At 40.8% G+C, this 7,808-nt stretch overlaps 1 protein-coding gene across 1 annotated transcript; it reads left to right on the forward strand.

Annotated features, from left to right (window-relative positions):
- The first annotated feature begins 1,538 nt into the window (after nt 1-1,538).
- Nucleotides 1,539-4,102, forward strand: LOC149070740 (uncharacterized). Its single transcript, XM_089248686.1, has 2 exons — nt 1,539-1,698; nt 2,827-4,102. Exon 2 carries the CDS (start codon nt 2,877-2,879, stop codon nt 3,189-3,191), a length of 315 nt encoding a protein of 104 aa, XP_089104812.1. The 5' UTR covers nt 1,539-1,698; nt 2,827-2,876; the 3' UTR covers nt 3,192-4,102.
- Nucleotides 4,103-7,808: the final 3,706 nt, after the last annotated feature.

Below are 7,808 nucleotides of genomic sequence, written 5' to 3' on the forward strand. Positions count from 1 at the left end.
ATCGTTGTAATTATCATAATATAATTTATGCGTAGAAAAATTATTTCAATCTTTGACTTTAATAAAGAATAAAAATCCAAGTAGGCGTCATTTAAAAACCGGGACACTTTTACAAAAAAGTCGGAACTGTCCCGGGAAATACGGGATGTATGGTCACCTGATTGTAACGCTATTTCTAGAGATAGCGTCAAAAATGTTCAATTCTTTTTTTACTGGTATTTCATTACTAAACACAGCCACGACTAACTATAGAAATTAAAATGCTTAAATGAAAAATATTAAAAGTTATTTGTATATGCATATGTGGGGATATTTTTTTGCAAATCATTATGCATTTTAAAAAAATATTTGCTTTTTCTTGCATATTTTCTCATTTTTGGTTGCATAATTTGGAATTATTAATTCTTTCAGGATTTTTTAAATACAAAGACCACAACAGGCCAACGAGGTGGCTGAAAAAAAGATACCCGTAAAAAATAAGGATGTGTGTAAAGATAGTACATATTTTGTCATTTTTAAGTCCATATTTTAGCATTCTAAGTGCATATTTTTATAAAGCATATTTTGCCACTTTTAAGTGCATATAATGCAGGCTCTACTAGTAAATCACGGCCAACTGAGGACCGAGCTACGGTCCCGGCGAAGTGCGGAAATGTGCTTCCAGACCTTAATCCTTGCGTGAGTCGTCTTAACTTGAATGTAGATGGCGGCACCAACAAGGAAATCTTCCGCTTGAGATGTCGTCTGCTTCTTCCTATGTACACTTTGTTTCACGTCTCATGTGTCGAAATATCAACTTAATCCTTATCCAGTTCAGTAATAGACCTCTGCTTAAGCCGGGTTTTCTTAGGAGCAGGTTTCCTGTGCCGCGCGCAACGTGATTCGCCCAACGCGACACGCCGTCCACTTACAAGTAAGCAGCGTGACTGTTTTCCTACAGAGCGCAATACGCCTGACGACAGCGCTTTACGTCGAACGTGATGGGCAGACTGCTTCTGGAGGAGTCAAATGCGTCGTGCGTTTTGCCGATATTCTCTTCACTCTTGTGTGTTTTCTTTTTCTTCCCTTCAAACGGGAGCATGCAGACGACAGAGTAGCTGCATGCCAAAGCCATATACTTTATATAGCCGCCCTGATCTGATGCGCCTCGCTAGGAAAACACAAACGCGTAGCGTGGTTATGTAACACGTTTCTATCGGCGCGAAATAGTCTAATTCTGTTCAAGCTGCGCAACAAACCTATTCCTAGGAAAACCCGGCTTTAGAATGATTTAAACTAAATGAAAAAAAAAAAACATTTTTCATTACGTTGACCATAGTACCCCCTAGTATTACGGGACATTGACACACTATGATTTTGATCATCTTGGCATTTTCATCAAAACTCTCTTGAACTGTCAAAATGCCAGACTGTAATAAAACGAAAACTATAAAAACAAAGCGAAAACACTGCTGCCACACAGAAAGAAAAAAAAAAAAAGAGTGCTGGTCCGTGTAAAGGCGCTTCACCCTCTTGTTTTTCATTCATGTGTGAGCTGAATGGTCAAGTCAAGTCATTTTCGTGAATCAACAACAATTGGCAGCACGAAAATTAAATCGTCGCCCTGAAAAAAGAGGGACAAAGAAGTTAATTTCCAACGAATTCACACCCTTATTTTGACTTCATTATCCATAGCATGTTTGAAGCGACATCTTTGAGGTAAGCTATGAAGTAGATATGGTGAATTGAAATAGTCGAAAACTATCCTTCATAGACTATCAACAGGAAGAGTTGTCTCAAATGGGTAATGGGACTCTAGCCCGAGGCTCTTAAGATCGACCTTATAAATTTTCAGTTTTTATACTACAAAATCAATTTGGTGAGGGGGGGGGGGGGCGCGCGCTCTTTTGATGATCCACATCATCTAGGCCACTCACTGACCTGGTCCCTTGCTCTGTAGGTCACTGTTTCTGTCATTCACATGCTTGCTCACGCTCTTAAGGCACTCTTTGTCACACGTGAGTGGCATAGACTGTTGAGCATTTGAATCGTGCTCTTTTGATGATTCACATGCGTCCACATCATCTAGGCCACTCATTGACCTGGTCCCTGGCTCTGTAGGTCACTGTTTCTGTCATTCACGTGCTTGCTCACGCTCTTAAGGCACTCTTTGTCACACGTGAGTGGCATAGACTGTTGAGCATTTGAATCGTGCTCTTTTGATGATTCACATGCGTCCACATCATCTAGGCCACTCATTGACCTGGTCCCTGGCTCTGTAGGTCACTGTTTCTGTCATTCACGTGCTTGCTCACGCTCTTAAGGCACTCTTTGTCACACGTGAGTGGCATAGACTGTTGAGCATTTGAATCGTGCTCTTTTGATGATTCACATGCGTCCACATCATCTAGGCCACTCATTGACCTGGTCCCTGGCTCTGTAGGTCACTGTTTCTGTCATTCACGTGCTTGCTCACGCTCTTAAGGCACTCTTTGTCACACGTGAGTGGCATAGAGACTGTTGAGCATTTGAATTGCGCTCTTTTGATGATTCACATGCGTCCACTTCATCTAGGCCACTCATTGACCTGGTGTCTGACTCTGTAGGTCACTGTTTCAGTCATTCTCATGCTCACTCTCTTAAGGTACTTTGTCACACGAGTAGCATAGAGACTGTCGAGCATTTGAATTGTAAAAGTGACCTGGAATTGGGGACCAGGTCAGTCATTTGTATACAGGGTGTTCTGTTAATGGACCGACAAAAATTTCAAGCATTCAATCAAACATTCAAGCCAATGTTGCCATGCCTGTGCCTATAAATTGTTATTATTTTCTCTCCTACAATCAGGTGATATCCCATGCATCCCGCTGAGTACTCGTCAACGATAAAACGATGTCATGAACGGTGTATTGCCGCTCCAACCAATGATCCCGCCTCTAGGGAAGGGACGCATGGGTCGGTTCTTCATCCTGCTGATAGTGTGCTTCTTCCTCACTGCGGTGGTACTCATGAGAACAGCCCTCCAGCGGTACCACGAGGTCAGGAAGTACTTCCGCCTGCAGGAATACGCGGCGGAGGTGGAAGAGATGTCGGAGTCGCTGAAGGCTCTGGAGGAAAACTCCCTGATGCTGGAGGACGAAGTCGGGCAGCTGAAGAGGCTCGCGAAAGAAGCTCTGTTGCAGCTCAATGCCACAGCGGTTGGTTACTCTTGATATCGCACATGGAGTGATACCCCCTCCCCCCATACTTGGAGAAATGGAAATCCAATCAAGGCCCATCCTACAGTATTTTTCTTCTTCTACATCTGCGTGCGTGAACGTTGCGATTGGTTTCATATTTCAAATACATGAAATCTCAAGTGTATATTACTGTTAATATTGTTCTTCGAGCAATTATTGTACCATTTTTGTGCATTGGAATCTCGTTATATATTGTATTTGTATCTGAAAATCGACTTCATTTTCATGGTGGTGTGATTTGGCTACACATCATTGTGGATAAAGATTTAACTGTCATGATCCTTGCTGTACGGTTTCCTCATAATATCGAGAGTATCAAAATGAGGATACAATTCCGATGAAAGAATCTTTATATATTTCGTCAAACCGCAGATTTTCTAATCGAGTAACCATGTGAAGATTGTGGTTGATATGGGCATTACTCGCACTTTAAGAACTTGCTTTCATTCCCAATGTCGTCAACTTTCTGAGTATGTAACAGCCGATAAATTGATTAGTAGTGCTAAATAAGAACTTGTATAGACCGGCTTCTGTTTGAAAATGGGGTTTCACTCGATTCACTTCATAACCTGGTCCCCCGCTATATTATTTTATGGAAACATAACGCTTGCTTTAAGTATAGTTTTTTTATTGTCTCGAATGTGCACGAAAAAAAGTTTCTTGTACTTCATACACACCATAATGTGATGTGCATTTGTCAGTATTATAAACTGATAGTTGACGACATTTTGAATGATGGAAATCGAGCGATGGTGTTTGATAATGATTTTCTTTTTTGTCGGGATCATTGCGTTGTCTAATGTATTTTTAACTATGTGTAATTTTTTTTATAATATATATATACACATGTATAGGAATTGAAATAAACGTGAATGCATTTGAAATACTTCTCATGAGAAGGTCGAAGAACAGTGTTGTAGTCACTATGATGCAGAGCCGTAACTGGGAATTTTGTGGAGAAGGGGGGGGGGGGGGAATTTACCACCTTTTTCTGAATTTTGCCACATGGCATGGTTCCAGCCCCGCTTTGATGTAATGCTGTGTCTTGAAACCCCTTAAATAGTCCTCCACATTCTATTACATTTCACCTGAAAACCGTAATTAGTGTTTCTGTGATTTATGGATGGGACAAATAGTGATTTGGCCGAATATCAATTTCCTTAAAATTCATCACAATTATGAATAACCACCTCCAGGGATAGTAAATTCTAACACAATTTTGACACATTTAACAAGAAATACGATAAACCATGTGTCTGGGTAAATCGAGAAGCTATCCATACCTAGAATAAGACTACTATAAATACATTTCATGGGCGTTGTATAATAGTTTATCATGTATATATATATTGTTTTGTAATTGCAGTTTTAATTGGGTTGCAGTATTTTAGAGTAATATATGACATCCGTACTTGTTATGGCCATCTTTTTCTCAGCCACCTCGTTGGGCATTTTGCCTGTTGCGGCCTTGTATAATCAGTAAATTTTTAATTGATAGAAAAAATCCCAATTAATATAATTTTTAAAATTTTTTGTGCTTAGATTTACAGAGATTTGGTCGAACCGAATATTCGGCAAAAGGGCTGAATAGTATGGCCGAATATTTAGTCGGCCTATTCAAGAGCAGTAGTGTGTTTGGCCGTAAGAGATAGTAAGCATTATGCGAGGTGAATCCTTTTAGGTTCACCTATAACATCCTAAAACAGGAATTCTCAAGCTGTGTGCCACAGTGCCTCTAACCTTTGTCAGGAGCGCAATGACCCTGACAAAGGTTTTTCAAAATTTGTTTTTGTTACAGATCTGGGAAGCCGGCGAATAAGTATTGGAAAGGGGCACCACGGAAGGAAAAAAAATAGATTTGGTGCTGATCTTTTAAATCCCCCTGACGATACTACTACTTCACCAACTCCTGGCCATATCGCTATATTGCAATTTACTGCCATTAGTGAGATGGGTTGGAAGTGAAGGTGCTGTCTATCGGTGGTTGCCTCGAGTTCGTTAGGGAAAATATCTTATCTATATCCTCTCTTGGGTTCGAACCCGGGACCCTGACAACAACCTTCACGATGGTAGACGAGCATCATGCCACTTTGGCACACCCTGGCGATACTGGGAGCACTTGAAAAAAGTTGCGTGAAGAAATTCTTTATACTGTCATATCTCAGGAAGTACCAAACATAAGTCAAAAGCAATGGTATCATCAGATGCACAGGTTCATTCAATGATATCATCCCGGTTTCAATATCTCTCTTTGTCTGGGCGTTGAGCCCGCTGGACCAGGGTAGGCTGTGACGCAGCCTATCCCCCCTCCAATCTTTGAGATGAATTGAGTCATTCACAAGCCTGGGGTAGCTGGTCTTGGCATATATAATATAGAAAGTTCTTCTGTCTAAGGAAACCAATATTTCTCTCTGCTGTCAGAGCAATCTCTCTAGATATTGAAATTCGGACTGAGGATATCTAGTTTAAAATCTTTTTCGTATAAGCAGTAATATTTCAGGATGTTTTAGTATCCTTGCAAATATATTAGCATTTCTGACGAACCTTCTAAAAGCCAGTATATTTTATTTTGAAACCGCTTCCAGTGTAATCAGGTTTTTGACGTCAAGCATATGACCATACAGGAGCTGCACATATAGAAGCACAATCCGATTCTTATCAAGAATCAGGAGGTGGTATACCCCCCTGGGCCGATGATTTTATAATCAGCTCATTGTATTTTGTGAGTGGAATGCCAGTGGCATATTTTGCTAAGCAATGACCGAGGCCACAGTTGCCTTTTGAATGGCTTCATCACACTGCCGGGAGAAACAATTTCTTATCCACAGTAATGCCAAAATATATTTCATGTGTGGCAGGGTACATAGGCAAATTTTGAGGCGCAAATGTGAGCTGATCATAAAAAAAAAACTTCTATTAAAGAATGTATTTTTTTACGTTATTTTGCAAGGAAGAAAAAAATTATCTAAGAATCAAGCTATATTTTGATCTGCCCGTTAAAAAGTCTCGCCACAGAGAGACTACAAACTGTACAAATATTCAGTCATTACACTTCACTTCTGAAATATAGATGGCAGCACTGAAAATTCATGCGCAACACTAGATACGCACTCAGACTATTAGGTACACTCACTAGGTAGTAAATTGCCCATGGCAACAGACCTGAGTTGTGCTCAGGTCTGAAAGAGGAGCAGTGCTGTCTTAAGGCATGGGCCTACCCGGGCACCTCAAGAATGGGATCTGGTTGAGATTTTCAAAAATTTGCCTGGCAGGGCCTCAGATGGCCTGGGGCCCCCCCATGATGCTCTTAAGATGGCCCTGAAGAGGAAGGTAGATAGGTGTGACTGGCACCATGATGTGAGCATTGAAAGGTACATTTATTTTATTAGTGAAACGCATGAAAACTATTGGCTGCATTTAGTTCAATGTAGGTTTTTGCTCACTAGTGTTCCACTTCAGCCGTAAGTTCTTGTAGATTTGAAACAGCCTTTTTAGGCTTTTTCCTATTGGTACAGCAGAGGGCACTATCGTCAGCATAGAGGGCTGTAATGTCTTTATGAGCAACCGAAAAAGCATTCATATGGAAGTTATGAAGTATATATAGATCCTAAAACACACTTTTTCCCTGAGAGCAATAGAAGATCGAATAGGTCTTTCTTTCAAACCAACCACAACTCAGGTCTATCACCATCTATGGGTGATTTACTACTTAGTGAGTTGTGCCGGAAGTGTAGCTGTGTACCTTCCTGTCTGAGTGCACATGTAGTGTTTTGATTTTTCAGTGCTGCCATCTATATTTCAGAAGTGAGTGATGTGTTATGGTTGAATTACAATTTGTAGTGTTCGTAGATTGAATAGGTCTGTAATTTGAGATTGAGTCATTTATCTGCCCCCTGGAATGAATTGCATGGATCGAGATAATGACTCACAAATTAGAGCATTTAATTGGTCCGTGGTACATTCACAGATCACTTGAGTGACCTGCAACACAGTTCCAAAACACTTAAGCGGTCCATCGCACAGCTTTGGAGCACTTAAATAGCCTCTAGGTCAGTTCTACATTACTCAAGTTTCCTGCAGCACATTTCCAAATTAAGCGATAATTACTGATCACTTGAGTAAAGCGCGGCACAGTTCTAGATCACCTAAGTGGTCCTGTAGAGCAGTGTTTCTTATCCTTTTTTTGCCTATGGCCCCCTTTGAACCATATTTTTTTTTCTTGTGACTCCCCTGTCTTACCCAGTTTTCGACCAAGCAAGATCCTTTATACGTATTGAATAGCGAAGAAAATTTGCCTCCAGACCACTGGCCTAGAATTTATTGATCTCCCCGCTAGTCAGAGTTCTGTCAGGACCGTCTCAACATCATGGCCCCCCTCAGGCAAAGTGATGCTATGGTAGTCCCATACTTAGCTGGAAATAAACAGCCTACATATTTCCCACCAATTTTCAAAATTTATTGTACTATACAAAATATAAGGTGGGGTATATCCATGAGACCCCACAAGAGTGGGACTGACAGAGCTGCAGCCCGGAGCCTGATATGGTTTTCATCTCTTTTTTTTCTTCACACTATAAGTTTGATATAGAG

Source organism: Pholcus phalangioides, unplaced genomic scaffold, assembly GCF_987345545.1.
Source record: "Pholcus phalangioides strain wild (caught in Gottingen) unplaced genomic scaffold, Ppha-v1.0 ptg000020l_1, whole genome shotgun sequence".
NCBI classification, from domain to species: domain Eukaryota; kingdom Metazoa; phylum Arthropoda; class Arachnida; order Araneae; family Pholcidae; genus Pholcus; species Pholcus phalangioides.

What these genes read in the sequence shown, in the direction of transcription:
- LOC149070740 (XM_089248686.1), top strand. Translation starts at nt 2,877, where the DNA reads ATGAACGGTGTATTGCCGCTCCAACCAATGATCCCGCCTCTAGGGAAG.